The sequence below is a fragment of the Marmota monax genome, unplaced genomic scaffold (genome assembly GCF_021218885.2).
Source record: "Marmota monax isolate L192 unplaced genomic scaffold, Marmota_monax_Labrador192_F-V1.1 WCK01_AAM20220418_F8-fsc00055, whole genome shotgun sequence".
Lineage (NCBI taxonomy): Eukaryota > Metazoa > Chordata > Mammalia > Rodentia > Sciuridae > Marmota > Marmota monax.
In genome coordinates, this window is record NW_026695205.1 from 989,021 (window position 1) to 1,003,967 (window position 14,947).

General features: G+C 35.4%; 1 protein-coding gene and 1 pseudogene across 1 annotated transcript in view; one reads left to right on the forward strand and one right to left on the reverse strand.

Moving 5' to 3' along the window:
• Positions 1-14,947, reverse strand: part of Axdnd1 (axonemal dynein light chain domain containing 1) — an 84,171-nt gene that overhangs the window by 49,037 nt on the left and 20,187 nt on the right. Inside the window, exons 10-13 of the mRNA XM_046430062.2 lie at positions 14,757-14,897; positions 13,889-13,993; positions 8,729-8,849; positions 1,592-1,693 (exon numbers count right to left, since the gene is read on the reverse strand). Coding sequence (XP_046286018.1) covers positions 1,592-1,693; positions 8,729-8,849; positions 13,889-13,993; positions 14,757-14,897 — 469 coding nt within the window. The remainder of the gene's footprint in view (positions 1-1,591; positions 1,694-8,728; positions 8,850-13,888; positions 13,994-14,756; positions 14,898-14,947) is intronic.
• LOC124083365 (kinesin-like protein KIF3B) lies at positions 3,044-4,643 on the forward strand (annotated as a pseudogene).

Genomic DNA, 14,947 nt, shown 5'->3' on the forward strand with positions numbered 1-14,947 from the left:
AGCCTACATCCTGGGAACAAATCTTTACTCCTCACACTTCAGATAGAGCCCTAATATCCAGAGTATACAAAGAACTCAAAAAATTAGACAATAAGATAACAAATAACCCAATCAACAAATGGGCCAAGGACCTGAACAGACACTTCTCAGAGGAGGACATACAATCAATCAACAAGTACATGAAAAAATGCTCACCATCTCTAGCAGTCAGAGAAATGCAAATCAAAACCACCCTAAGATACCATCTCACTCCAGTAAGATTGGCAGCCATTATGAAGTCAAACAACAACAAGTGCTGGCGAGGATGTGGGGAAAAGGGTACACTTGTACATTGCTGGTGGGACTGCAAATTGGTGCAGCCAATTTGGAAAGCAGTATGGAGATTTCTTGGAAAGCTGGGAATGGAGCCACCATTTGACCCAGCTATTCCCCTTCTCGGTCTATTCCCTAAAGACCTAAAAAGAGCATGCTACAGGGACACTGCTACATCGATGTTCATAGCAGCACAATCACAATAGCAAGACTGTGGAACCAACCTAGATGCCCTTCAATAGACGAATGGATAAAAAAAAATGTGGCATTTATACACAATGGAGTATTACTCTGCATTAAAAAATGACAAAATCATAGAATTTGCAGGGAAATGGATGGCATTAGAGCAGATTATGCTAAGTGAAGCTAGCCAATCCCTAAAAAACAAATGCCAAATGTCTTCTTTGATATAAGGAGAGTAACTAAGAACAGAGTAGGGACGAAGAGCATGAGAAGAAGATTAACATTAAACAGGGATGAGAGGTGGGAGGGAAAGGGAGAGAGAAGGGGAAATTGCATGGAAATGGAAGGAGACCCTCAGGGTTATACAAAAGTACATACAAGAGGAAGTGAGGGGAAAGGGAAAAATAATACAAGGGGGAGAAATGAATGACAGTAGAGAGAGAAGAGGGGAGGGGAGGGAGGGGAGGGGGGATAGTAGAGGATAGGAAAGGCAGCAGAATACAACAGACACTAGTATGGCAATATGTAAATCAATGGATGTGTAACTGATGTGATTCTGCAATCTGTATACGGGGTAAAAATGGGAGTTCATAACCCACTTGAATCAAAGTGTGAAATATGATATATCAAGAACTATGTAATGTTTTGAACAACCAACAATAAAAATTTAAAAAAAAAGAATTAAAGGAAATGACAAGTGTAAATGGTTTGACTCAATAGAAACACATCAAATGCCCATTCCTTCCTTTTCTCCCCCCCTAAAAATCATTGAATTTTCTGATAAACTTGCACAGAATGTATCCATAAAACAACTACTTACTTTATTTTTAGTTTAAACACTACTAGAATAATTATATGAAAAACATCATAGTGTTATTAAGCTCAAATTATCAGAATTACAATAGAAGAGGAATTTAAGGAAGTAAGAGCCTTCATTTACTCTCCCTTAAATTTTTTTCCATTCTACCCACAAAAAAAGCACAAATATAAAACTATATTTAAAATTTTGCAAATTTAACAAAGCAAATCAATATTTGGTCCTAACCCTCAACACCTGCAGTCTCTTCTCCCATAATATAAGCGGACTGAGCTTTACCTTGTTTGACAGCAATATGATGAAATGCCTTGCATATTTATTCCAACCTTTTTCATTGAGGTAGAGTCTTTTAGCCAAAATGACTCTATTTCTTTCAATTACCTACAAAAAATAATGTACCATGATCAGGAACCTAAAACATTAACAAATCACTATAATTTATTACAGTAGTTTCACATGTCAATGTTTCATTGAATCATTATCTGAATCAAAATTTTTTGTTTAACCACTAATTGAATCACAAATTCACATTTTCTAAAACCACTGAACTGTAACCAAACTCAAGTATAGTATATAGTAGAGGTTTTTAAACAATTTGATCTCAAGATCCCTTTATACTCAAAAAAACTACTGAAGATTCCAAAGTGCTTTTATCTGTATGGACTACATCTATCATTATTTATTACACTGGAAATTAAACTAAAATTATTTAATATATATCAATTTGTCAATTCACTTAAAGTGTTAGTAAATCCATTATATGTTAATATAAATAGCATTTTAACAAACTACATTTTTTAAAAACATGAATAAAATGTTATTGTTTTACATTTTTACAAGTATTTTTAATATATGCCTAGTAGAGCTGATTCTCATATTTGCTTTTTTGCATTCAATCTGCTGCAACATCCCATGTCTAATAGCTTCTAAAAAATCCACTGCACACTCATAAATGAATGAGAGTGAAAATGGCAAATAACAACTTTTTAAAATATATTTTTAGTTGTAGGTGGACACAATGCCTTTATTTTTTTAAATTTATTTTTATGTGGTGCTGAGGATTGAACCCAGTGCCTCACCCGCGCTAGGCAAGTGCTCTACCACTGAGCCACAACCCCCGCCCCAGAAAGAACATCTTAATGTTATTAAGAAATTAATTTTGACATCACAGAGCTATTAAAAGGGTCTTTTGGATCCTCCCCCACTCCCCAAGGTTCCCTGAGCCACACTCTGAGAATCACTTAATGAATGACTGTTCTAGACACTGTGGATATAGCCATGAACAAAAAACAAAAGTCCTCGTTTCAGAGTTAACATTCTAGGTGATATTTTTCCAGTTGGAAGGTACTTTAGGGATAATCTAACACACACCCCGTCAATGCAAGATAATCCTGTACAGAAAGGTTTACCAGGGGTCAGTTATCTACTATTTAAATTCCTTAGTGTGAGAAAGCACACTTGTCTTTTTTTTTTTTCTCCTACTGAACTAATATGCCTAGTTCAATCTTGTTTCTTACATATATACTGTCATGACTGTTTCCTCTGAATATGTCAATGATGGAGCAGCCACAGTCTCTCCTCATCAGGACAGCAGGCAATGACTGAGCCTGGGGTTTGCTGCTGCTACCTCTGTCCCTGCTAAGACCTGCTTTTGGCTCGGGCCATAGGACCTTAGTATCCTGAGACATTTTAGATTCTTAGCTCCCAAGACTGATATGGTCAGAGCTCATCATGTCTAAGTTAAAAAGCTCAGAGACACTCCAAGTGGTGGCTTGCTGTCGGCCCATAAATGCAAGGAAAAGACCATTTCCTATGAAAAGGTGGTGGACCTGGACGTAAATCTAGGGAAGTTGTCTGTGAAGAGCTCTGAAGGCACAGCCCATAAAATGCCCAATACCTTAGCCTCATTTGCAGTCTATGACTAGAACACCAAGCAGTTTGGATTCTATGATAAGATGTTCTGACCACTCATGGACTCCGTCCTGCAAAGTTTTAATGGGACCATTTTGCCTATGGAGAAACTGGGACTGGGAAAACCTACACTATGAAAGAAGTCCATGGTGACCCTGAAAAAACAGGGATAATCCCCAATTCATTTGACCACATCTTTACCCACATCTCTTGATCATAGAATCAGCAGTACCTTGACAGGGCTTCTTTCTTAGAGATCTACCAGGAGGAGATCTGAGATCTGTTCTCAAAGAATCAGACCAAAAGGCTGAGTTCAAAGAGAGCCCTGACACAGTAATGTAGACAAAGACCTATCTTCCTTTGTCATCAAAAGCATGAAGGAGATAGAGGATGTGATGAATGTGGGGAACCAGAACCAATCTCTTGGTGCTACCAACATGAATGAACACAGCTCATGTTCTTGTGCTACCTCTGTCATCACTATCAAGAGCAGTGAAGTCAGTCTTGATGGTAGAAAACCACATCCAGGTAGGGAACCTGGTAGATCTTGTTGGCAGTAAATGGCAAGTCAAGACCAGTGCACAGGGGAAAAACTGAAGGAAGCAACAAAGATCAACCTTCCCTTTCAGCCTTGGGTAATGCCATCTCTGCCCTGGTAGATGAGAAAAGCACTCACATTCCATATCCAGACTCAAAACTTACCAGGCTCCTCCCAGATTCCCCTGGTAGCGATGCGAAGATTGTACGGTAGCCAATGTGAGTCCTATATTACACAATGTAGAAGAGACTCTGACCACTTTGAGATATGCCACCCATGCCAAAACCATTGAGAACAAGCCAAGGGTCAATGAGGAACCAAAGGATGCCCTCCTTCAATAATTCCAAGAAGAAAATGCTCAACTCCAGGCCCAGCTGGAAAAGCAGTCCATTGGCAGGAGGAAGAGGCAAGAGAAGTGGAGGGAAAGTGATAGCAGTGGGGAGAGGGAGGAGAAACAGGAAGGAGAAGGGGGTGAGGAGAAAGGCAATGATGAGGATGATTACTGGAGGAAACAGCAAGAAAAACTGGATTGAGAAGCCAGGCCCTTGTAGAAGACCACAGCTTGGTTATAGAAGAGAAGATGAGGGGACTGGATTGTGGCTCAGTGACAGAGCATTTGCCTGGCATATGTGAGGCCCTGGGTTCGATCCTCAGCACTGCAGATAAATAAATCAATAAAGGTCCATTGATAGCTAATACACACACACACACACACACACACACACACACATATATATTAAGTGGGGAGAGAGAGGAGGGGAGAGAGAGAAAAGTTGAGGCTGCTAAATAAGAAGGAGAAAAAGATACATGGAGGACATGCAGCAGGAGAAGGATGCTGCTGAGATGCTAGGTGCCAAAATCAAGATTCCATGCCATTCCTAGGCCCTTTCCCCCATCACTGCTTTTTCTTTTACTTAAAAAAAATACAAAGGCCAGGCACAGTGGTGCATGTCTGTAATCCTAGTTACTCGGGAGGCCAAGACAGAAGGATCCAAGTTAACAGCCAACCTGGACAACTAAGCAAGACCCTGTGTTAAAATAAAAAGGGTTGGGGGAATAACACAGTGGTAGAACACTTGCCTAGCATGCATGAGAGCCTATACTGAACACTACACACACACACACACACACACACACTCACGAAAAAGATACTAAGGATTTTTTTTGGTTAGCCATTTCCAACAGCTCCTTGTTCATCTAGCGCTCAATAAACATTTGTTGAATTGAATTAAAATGAAGAAAACAATTTTTTCAAATTTAAAAAAAAATTTTAAAATTGGATTTATAATAATAATTAAATATATGCACAGTATAAAGAACAGCAATAACACTAATACCCATGATGTATCCCCCCACACCAGACCTTAAATTATACTACAGAGCATATGGCATGGTATTGGCACCAAAACAGACATGAAGACCAATGAAACAGAATAGAAGACACAGAGACACACCCACATAAACAGTTATCTCATACTAGACAAGGGTACCAAAAAACATACATTGAAGAAAAGATAACCTCTTCAACAAATGGTGCTGGGAAAACTGGAAATCCATATGTAGTAGACTAAAATTGAAACCCTATCTCTCACCCTGCACAAAACTCAATTCAAAGTGGATCAAGGACCTAGGCATTAGACCAGAGACCCTGTGCCTATTAGAAGAAAATATACAACCAACACTCCATCATGTCAGCTTGGTAACTGAGTTACTCAATAGGACTCCTAAAGTGCAAGAAGTAAAACCAGGAATCAATAAATGAGATGGAATCAAACTAAAAAGCTTCTTCACAGCCAAGGAAACAATCAAGAGAGTGAAGAGAGAGCCTACAGAATGGGAGAAAATCTTTGCCACCTGCACCTCAGATAGAGTATTAATCTCCAGGATATATAAAGAACTAAAAAACTTAACACCAAAACCCAAATAACTCAATCAATAAATGGGCAAAGGAACTGAACACACACTTCACAGAAGAAATATGATTGGTCGGGGCTGGGACTGTGGCTCAGTGGTAGAGCGCTCACCTAGCACATGCGAGGCCCTGGGTTCGATCCCCAACATCTCATAAAAATAAATAAATTAATTAAATAAAGGTATTTAAAAATGTAAGCATAATATATTATAAAAAAGAAATATGATCGGTCAACAAATATATGAAAAAATGTTCAACATCTCTAGCAATTAGAAATATGCAAATTAAAACTATACTGATATTCCATCTCACTCCAGTCAGAATGGCAATTATCAAGAATACAAGTAACAATAAAAGTTGGAGAACATGTGGGGAACCAAGTACACTTATATATTGCTGATGGGACTGCAAATTGGTGCTACCACAATGGAAAGCAGTATGGAATTCCTTAGAAAACTTGGAATGGAAAACATGAGAGTACAATATCTAGACTACAAATGAAAACAATTCATACAATTTTCTTTCTCAGGTTTTAGTGAAAGGTATGCAGCAGAATCTTTAGAAGCTTCTGCTATTCCCTTCACTCAGAGGGTACACCTCATCCTGAATTTGGTTCTTACCGTTTCCTTCCTCTTCTTTAAAGTCCTTCCATATATGTATATAACTTTAAATAAAACAGAGGTCAGTTTCATGTGATTTCTTACTTTTCAAAAATGATTATTGGGGCTGAGGCTGGGGCTCAGCAATAGAGTGCTCGCCTAGCATGTGCAAGGTGCTGGGTTCAATCCTCAACACCACATAAAATTAATAAAGATATTGTGTCCAACTACAATAACAATAAAAACTTAAGAAAATAATAAATAAAAACAATTACCAATGACTTTTTTACAATTCTGCATCAGGATGGATGTAACCTAGATAAGGTTTGACCATTCTAGAGGAATATGGGACAACTATCTCCACCTATTTTCTTTCTTCTCATCTTGTCAGATCTAGCATTATTTTAAGAACCATCTCATGAAATTGCCTTATAGAGAATTTGCGGTCATTTCAATGCCATTGAACTTTTTTCTTACATGGGTTGCTTTTACACTGGGTCTCATTAGGTGTCTGCCCTGAATTTGATCTATTTGTCCCTGAAGGCAGAATATCATGGTAGTTGGGAGTTCAGGCTCTAGAGCAGACTTGCTATGTAAACTTAGGCAAATTCCTTGAGTCCCAATTTCCTCATGTGAAAAATGAGGGTAATTATGGCCCTCTTTCATGAGATCACTGAAAAAACAGTGCTAATTACTCCTTTAGTAAATATCTGACACATAGTAATAAAAGAATGATAGCTGCTATTCTTTTAAATGTTATAATCATAGTATTATTAATGTTAATAACATTAATAAGGATAATCTATACATGTATCCCTGCTAATATTTCATTTGTTTGGATAAGCCTATCATTCTAGATTGATGCAATATTTGAATCTCTCAGTTTTTAAGTTTTTGTCAATTATTTTTGTTTTATCAACCAGAATATGGCATATTGCCTGACCCATAAGGTGCTCAAACTTTGCTTTAAAAATTAATATTTCCCGGGGCTGGGGTTGTGGCTCAGTCGTAGAGCATTTGCCTAGCATGCAAGAGGCACTGGGTTCAATCCTCAGCACCACATAAATGTAAAATAAAGATATTGTGTCCACCTAAAACTAAAAAATAAATATTTTTTTAAAAAATTAATATTTCCCTCCAGGAGTGGTGGTGCACACCTGTAATCCCAGGGACTTGGGGAACTGAAGCAGGAGGATCACAAATTCAAAGCCAGCCTAAGCGACTCAGCAAGACCCTGTGTCTAATTAAGATCTTTTAGTGAAATTTTAGAGTTTTCACTACTGTTTAGGTCTTATTCCTGTTTGTTTTGCCTCTGCATTTTAAATTGCTAATTATTGATGTATGTTTGTTGGGTTCTGCAAACAGTATTTATCTTGTATCTAGCTACCTTAATAAAGGCTAATTAATTCAAATAATATTTACATTCATTTTTCCAGTTTTCTGACTAAATAATTTTATCACTAGCAAATAACAGAATTTTGCACCTTTCTTTCAGTATTTATACTTCTTGGTTATAGCTGCATTTTATTATCTTAACTAATAAGTTCAGTGACAGCCGAAATTCTAGGAATAACAGAAAACCCTTTTCTCTTGAATGGGAATGTCTCTAACACGTCCCCAAGAATGCTCCAGATTTCTAATAATTATTTCTGTCAAGTAAATGAATTTTCCCAAATAAACAAGTCTTTATAAACCCTTCAGTATATTAAATTTATCTCTAACTTTAGGGCATCTGAACACTTTGACAAGGAAGGCTTCTACATTTTCATCAAATAATTGACAAGCTCCCATGGAAGGAAGGATCTAATATAAATGTATTATGCAGCTATCTCCATGGAGAACACTGTGACTTGCCACTAGTAGACTACCAAACTAACCCAACTAGACCAATTTTTTAGTCTATTATGGGGTCATAATTCACTGTTAATACCCATATGTCCCATATGTCAGAATAGGCAATCAAAAGGTAAACATTTTAGAAATATAGAATATTGTGGAACTTTGCAATTTCCCTAAAGAATTATCATCATGTTCCACTGCCACATTTTAATTCACTTGTTATATACCAAGGTAAAGAGACAGGGTGTGATATTCAGTGATCCTAATGATTCCATTATACAAAAAATAAGAACCACCTTTTCTAGTTTATTATTACATAAAGTTGAATTTTTAACATTTCCAAACAACAGAAAAAGAATTCTTGTTCATACTCTATATATTCTGGTGAAAAACAAACAAACTCTGAATTGTGCAATAGTTAGTACCTAACACAGAAAAGAAAAAGAAAAAAAAAAATTAACTTTCCATTTTCAAGGCACACAAAAGCTACCTTGTTTATCAATAAATATATACTTTATTCTTTTGTTGTTTTGTCTATGATTAAAATTGAAAAATGAAACTTTAACCAATAAACTTTGAGCTGTGGATCCAGAGAACAGTGGATCCAGAGAACAAACCTTCAGGGCCAATTCATATGTAGCTGCGCTCCATATATCTCTTTCTTCCATTAACTGTTTAATATCATTCTCCATCCTTCCTCTTTGTAATGTATATAAGTCATGGTATTCTTCTACAATTCTAAAAGAAAAATTAAGAAACAGCTATTTAGACATTTTTTAAAAAAGAGGACTATTATAAAATAGGCAATTTCTTCCTTTAAAATTTGTCACAATATGGTATAACTGATATTGATATCGACTGTATATACTATATAGAATGAAATAGAAGAAAATGTTTCGTTCATAAATCTTTTATCTATTCACTAAACTTTTAACAATATGATATCCCAATGAATTATATATAAATATATATATAGATAGATAGATAGTTATATATAATGATAAATTAGAATACAAGTAACAGTAATATAGCAGTTTTATTGTTATGCTTCTTTGACCATAAACTTAGGCTTCTTTATTAAAGGCATAAATCCCAATAACTGTGAGCCTCTAAATTTTAAATTTTAGCCAAGTGTTATGGCACATGCCTGTAATTTCAGCAACTCGGGAGGCTAAGGTAGAAGGAGGGCGAGTTCAAAGACAGCCTCAGCAACTTAGTAAGGCCCTGTCTCAATAAAAAAAAATAAAAAGGGGGACTGGAGTTGTGGCTCAGTGGTAGAGCATTTGCCTAGTATGTGTGAGGCAACACATAAAAATAAATAAAATAAAGGTCTATCAACAACTAAAATAAAAAAAAATTTAATAAAAATAAAATAAAATAAAAAGGGCTGGGAATGTGGCTCAGTAGTTAAGTGTCCTTGGGTTCAATCCCTGGTACTAAATTAACTAAGTGATTAATTAATTTTAAATTATACATAATTAGTACAAGATTAAAAGAAATTCCTCCCAGCCCACCAAAGGCTTAAGTATAAAAAGCTCTTTGTTACTCATTATTTCTTCATGTCTACCAGAGCATATCTTTTCCTTTTAAGTTACACTGAAGCTTCTCTCAAAATTAAAAATTTCTGAAATTAAATGCAAACACAGAAGTTTTAAAGTGACAAATAGTATCTCACAAATCTTTTAGAATACTTCCTCCTAAGGGATATTAACTCTTTTAAAGGCTCCTTCTATTTGGAAATTTCCATTTGTTCAAAATCAATAAGAAATACAAGCCGGGTAAGGTGGCAACACCTGTAATCCCTGTGGCTCTGGTGGCTGAGGCAAGAGGATCGCGAGATCAAAGCCAGCCTCAGCAAAAGCAAGGTGCTAAGCAACTCAGTGAGACCCTGTCTCTGATAAAATACAAAATAAGGCTAGGGATGTGGCTCAGTGTTCAGGTGCTCCTGAGTTCAATCCCGGATACCCTAAATAAATAAATAAGTTCACACAGGTGAATATACATGTAAAAATTCATTAAGTAATACCTTTAAGATTTGTGCACTTTAGTGTCTGAGAGTTAGAAAACAATTTTTAAAAAGGAATTAATGATCTTAAAAAATAAGAGCAAAAGCAAAAAAATTCAGAAACAACCTCAATATCTAATAACAAAAGACAGAATGGCCAGATAAAATATGATTAAGTTCTATGATAAAAGCACTCTTGCAGCTGATACTTTGATACCTAGGAAAACATTTCATTTTATGGCATAAAATGAAAAAATGATAAAAAATATATATTCAGTTTTATTTCATTTTTATTAAAAATGCATAGAAAAAGAAAATAAATAAACATTAATAACAGTTAACCTTAGAAGAAAATAATTATGGATATTCTTTATTTTATATTTATGTATTTCCATATTTTCTAAATTTTCAATTAAAAATCAGTTATGAGAAAAAAATATTAAAAAATTTCAAATCGCACAAAAAGATAACCATCCCACTTTAGAACCAACATTTTTGTTTTTGAACCAACAGTGATAAAGAAAACAAAACTTCCTTCTCCTTTTTCATCTCTTCCTTTCTGATTTGAGAAAGTGCTATTTTTTTTTGTTTGAGTTTTTTTTTTTTTGGTCTTATAATGCCCATTAGTTCAAGGCCAGGCTGAGCAACTTAGCAAGACCCCTGTCTCAAATGAAAAATAAAAGGGGCTGGAAATGTAGTTCAGTGTAAAGTTCCCCTTGGTTCAATCCTCAGTACTAAGAAAAAAAAAAAAAAGGAAGACAATGATTATGGAATAGTTATATAGGAAGATGTGAAGGATAAAACAGTACAGAAAACAATAGTATATACAAAAGTATATACAATGAATAAGTTACCTCCTCTTATTCTAGTAAATAATTTGAATTGTTTTATATATATACATACACACACACACACACACATACACACACATCTATGTGGTATAAGAACACAGTTTTTAATTTAAATTTTATATACTGGTATTTCTTTGCATTTAAAAAATAAATAAAATCATTCTTCAGTAAGTTTTTTTTTTTAAGCCTAAGCACAGGCTAGATTAAAAGAGACATAAAGCAAAATGCCATGTGTGGTCCTAGATTGAATACTGGTTTAGACAACCCAACATAAAAGACATTTTGGAAACAAAAGGGAAATTTCAAATATGATCTAGGTAATCTATGAAAATGTATCAAATAGATAGGGGTTCCTAACTGAAAAAGAAACTGACCAAAAAACAGTATATACAATACAGTTTTAGTATTAAAATATGTATACATGTAAGCACATGTATACTGAAGCAAATATCCACAATAATACACATTAAGGTATTTATAGTAGTGGTAGTTGGTAGTGAGATTATGGTTTTCTCTTCACTTTTGTTTGTATTTTTACCTTATTTACAAGGCATATTTGTCACAACTGTTTTTTGTGGGGGTGGGAGGGTATTGGGGATTGAACTTAGGGACACTCAACCACTGAGCCACATCCCCAGCCCTATTTTGTATTTTATTTAGAGACAGGGTCTCACTGAGTTGTTTAGCGCCTCGCCATTACTGAGGCTGGCTGTGAACTCGTGATCCTCCAGCTTCAGCCTCCCAAGCCGCTGGGATTACAGGCATGTGCCACTGCACACAGCTTGTCACAACATTTTTAACCAACAAAAGATGTAATCAGATATGAAATTACAGCCTATGGATCAAATCTTGCCTATCATTTGTATTTTTGTATAACCCACAAGTTAAGAGTTTTACAATTTAACTTTTTAAATTTTATTTTCCTTAATGTATATATTATATATGAGGGGAAAACTGGGGATTGAACCCAGGGGCACTATACCATGTTTTGTCCCCAGTGTTTTTTTATCTCAAGACAGGGTCTCATTAAATTGCTGAGGTTGACCTTGAACTTCTAGGCCTCCCACCTCAGCCTCTGAGTCCCTAGGATTACAAGCAACCACACCAGGTTCCTTTTCACACTTTTGGATGGTTAAAAGAACCAACAGAATATGGGTGCAAATAAAAATAAAGTTTAATTAAAATTAAAATGGTTGGAGACATAGCTCAGTAGTAGAGTGCCCCTGGGTTCAATCCCAGTACTACCAATAAAAAGAAAAAGAAAAAGAGAAAAAAACACATCTCACTATCTGACCCTTTTCAGAAAAAGTTTACTAATCCCTGAAATAGCATAAAAACATTAAGACCTCAGTAGATTCATTACTTCTAAAAAAAAGAACTAGATTCACCACAGAACTAATTAAAGAAATGCAATAAAAAAACAAATACCTTTTCTTACCTAGCAGATTGGTAAAAGATATTAGCAAGAAAGAGCTCTCATATCCTGATACACTGGTACAACCACATGGTATAACTTTTGGCAACATCTAGCACAGCAAGGCTATGCACATCCTGTGACCCAGTAATCCCACTTATAGGTTTACACCTCTCAAAAACTCGCTCACAAAAAAGACATTTATAAAGTGTACATTTCAACAATGCCTCGAAGAGATGCCATATGTAAACAACTTAGAATAGTGTCCGAGATGTCACTACATATGCTCAACAAATGCTAGGGATTATTATTTTATTAACTGAAAAATCAATTCATACTATTGAATGGATCCATAAATTATTAGTCATATGACTTAATATACACAGCAGTAAAAATAAATTTATTTATTCTGTATGAATCATGGACAAATCTCAAAACTGTAGTATTGGTTGGTAAAAGCAAATTTTACAAACATAAAATGACAATATATATTGGGTTTTAATATATAAAGATGTAGAAAACATAAAAACAGGAAAATCACATAACTGCTGACTAGTAATTAATTCTGAAGAGTGAAGAAGGCTAATGGAGATAGCTCTTAAATTTTTTAAATATTTCTATAAAAGGTTAATGGATATAGCTCTTAAAATTTTTAAATATTTTGTTTCCTAAAAAAAAGGTATGAAGCTGGACATGGTGGCACACAGCTGTAATGCCACAGTGCAAGGCAAGAAGAACACAAGTTTGAAGCCAACCCTGGCAACTTGGCAAGACCCTATTTCAAAACAACATATAAAAAATGCTGGGGATGTAGCTAGCTCAGGAAGAAAGCTACATCCCCAACAAAAACAATATGGGGCAAGTATCACATGATAGTAAACATTTGAAAATTAGGATGGAGTATGCATGAGTGTTTGCTATAATGCTTTATTTTTCTGAATGTCTGAACATTTCATAACTTATAAAATTTTACAAAAAGGGAAACAGAATAAAAATATATCGTACTGTCAGGGCACTGAGTAGGTGCCTAGCACCATTCCAAGTGCTTTATTTATATTAGTACCTTTAGTCCTCATAATAACCCCAAAAAGGTAGGTGATATTATAATCCCAATTTTATGGGCAAACTAAGACTCAGGAAAATAAAGCAACTTCCCCAAAGTTGCAAAGATATAGTATGGTTCCAGAATTTGTGCTATGCACACTGCCTCTCTATACTTTCTACTAGAAAACCAAAAAGGAATAACCTTCAAATGTCATTCAACAAAATGATTAAGGCTAAAACAAACAATATGCCTACAAGAGAAAAATCACATTTTCTTGAGTTTAATCCCCAGCAAGGAAAAAAAAATCACATTTTCTTTCCACCTATCACCCAAATTCAGATGAAGTAAATTATACGTGTTTTGGGAATTTAAAAATTTAGCTAGCATTATATGTTATTTCAGAAGCTGTAGAATCTTCTCCCTTTTCCCCTACATAATATACATATACCTTAAGCAACTTACCTAGCATTCTTTTCAGCATCTAAAAGAGCTTGTGCTAAATCTTTGTGGGCTTTCTCTGCTTCCTCTGTTAATTTAATATCCTGCGCCCGAACCAGACACAGTTCCCTGTCAAAATAAAGCAAAAAAATTTCAAAATCACAGTTGGAGACTTCCACAAAGTTTCTACCCAGGAAATCAGGTATCTTCTTCTTGGTTATTGTGTGTATTGCCCTAGTTTTTCCATCCCATAACATCAAGAAATCTTCAGTTTAATGCTTTTCCAGCTGAGCTCTCTCATCTACTTGCAAACCAAGAAATCTAGTATGCATTCTAGATAGACTCTTGTGAGGTTTAGCAACTGACTCACATTGGCAGGAAAAGGCAGAAAGAAGATATAATGGGGTATCCCCTAAAGTAAAGTGGAGACAGATGCTGATGGACAAGGCCACCACTCTGCTCTACCCCACTCTCTGATCTGCCTATACTGTCCTCTTTATTCTTTCCACTAGTCATCTTGTTACCAGGTTAGATAATCACGAATCTTGATTGCTATATATTATTTATTCTCTTTAAAATTTGAACCTTAACATCCATAGTTATGGTGATGCTCTGTAAATCTGATTAAGATAAATATCTGTATCTTGGAAGAGAGAGCAAGAGTCTCTTCCCTATCAAATATGCGTAGATCTTAAGTTCTGCATTAACCTGTGTGACTCATTTCTCTTCACTTACCCCTACTGCAATATCCAGTTCTTTCCATTTGCTTGCTAAACATGAAAGAAGACAAGAGTTTCCACCTTTATCCATTTATTCTCCATCAATATTTTTTACTCTTTAGACAAATGGCTCTGACTTTTTTGTGTGTGTTTAGGATAATCACACTTTTTACCTGGTCAGTTCTTCAATAACATTCTTGAAATTATACAATTCTTCTAAAATGCGCTGGTCCATCATTCGCTGAGCTACCAAGTCTTTGTAGAAGTCAATCATCTCCTGGGCAATCTGGTCAAGCATTTGCACATACCTCTCTCTGAATGAGAAACAAGGGGAACACAATATCATGCAAAAGCAAAATGCAAA